Below are 1,299 nucleotides of genomic sequence, written 5' to 3' on the forward strand. Positions count from 1 at the left end.
GGGATATATCGTATCGTGACCCCTCTGTGATGATATGTATCGTATCACCAAATTCTTACCAATACACAGCCTTAGTGGCTGATACATAAAAAAATGCAGCAAACATGTCAATATGTTCCACACAAGATGATCACCTCAGAAGGTTTTAGGATAGTCTAGCTTCTTTAAAACATATGTAAAAAAAAAAAAGGGGGGGGGGTAGCTAGCTTAAGACTTTTGCACAACCCAAAGAAGCTTAAGACTTTTGCACAACCCAAAGAAGCATGTCTGTTTCTCAGATAAGCATCTAGACAAACTACTGCACAGATGTTGTTTGATTAAAAACCAGTATATCTGCAGCAGAGAGCTGTTCAGTCACATTTCCCAGCTTCGTTTTGCTGTTACCTGGCAGAAAATCCCTCCCACGCTTTATCTGACATCAGCTGCACCCCCTCTTTGTGTACAGCGACACGTTTTTGAAATACCAGCGCCTCCGCTGTTATCAGAGACGACGATGGTTCCCGAGCAAGCGATGAAACTTCCACGCATTAGTCGGCATTTTGGTTCACGTGTAAAGTCTGAAAAGCCAGTAAACCTCCTGAGATTCTCGTAGTAAATGATGCACTCAATGTCTTTGCCTGTGTACAGCGTTAGACTAATGAGTGTGAGGAAGATGGGGCTCAGGTGCAACGTAGATGGGGTGGAAAAGAGGCCAGAGAGAGTTCAGCTGAATAAAAGTGACTAACTCAAAAATTGTGTTAGTTATTTTTGTCTTGAGCCAGAAAGGAAAGGTGTATTTCCTCTTCTGCCAGTCAGGAAACAGCAACGAGACAGGTGGTGGCAGAGGGAAAGAAATGCTGAACAAATATAATGAGATGTCCGTGGGAAGGACATCAGACAGAGCTGCCAAGGGTGAGGGCTGGATGCTGACAGATGTGATGACTGAGAGTGTGTCACGGATTGATGTCCACGTCAGAGACAGGGCAGGACAAGCCCGGAACATGTGTAGCTGGGCACAGGACACATTTGTCACGATGTGGATCTGTGCCAGGATAAATATAGCCCAGTGTGCTTTTAGACTGGCATATTTTATGTTTAACTTTCACCTATAAGACCCCATGGTGAGCACAGATAGATGAGTAAACCCATCTGCCAGATGTCGGGGTTTTAAACTGTGGAATCAAGAAAGAGAGGACCATGCGTTGCACAGCTCTGCGGATGCATTTAAGTAAGTATTATACAGTGGTTTGCAAAAGTATTCATACCCCTTGAACTTTTCCATATTTTGTCACATTACAACCACAAACATAAATATATTTC

General features: G+C 43.5%; 1 protein-coding gene across 1 annotated transcript in view; it reads left to right on the top strand.

The window, feature by feature from the left end:
- The first annotated feature begins 197 nt into the window (after window positions 1–197).
- The window catches only part of LOC106520249 (ras-related protein Rab-15), a 6,370-nt gene continuing 5,268 nt past the window's right edge, over window positions 198–1,299 (top strand). The window contains exon 1 of the mRNA XM_014012227.1: window positions 198–1,207. Coding sequence (XP_013867681.1) covers window positions 1,177–1,207 — 31 coding nt within the window. The 5' untranslated portion in view covers window positions 198–1,176. The remainder of the gene's footprint in view (window positions 1,208–1,299) is intronic.

The sequence above is a fragment of the Austrofundulus limnaeus genome, unplaced genomic scaffold (genome assembly GCF_001266775.1).
Source record: "Austrofundulus limnaeus strain Quisiro unplaced genomic scaffold, Austrofundulus_limnaeus-1.0 Scaffold2, whole genome shotgun sequence".
Lineage (NCBI taxonomy): Eukaryota > Metazoa > Chordata > Actinopteri > Cyprinodontiformes > Rivulidae > Austrofundulus > Austrofundulus limnaeus.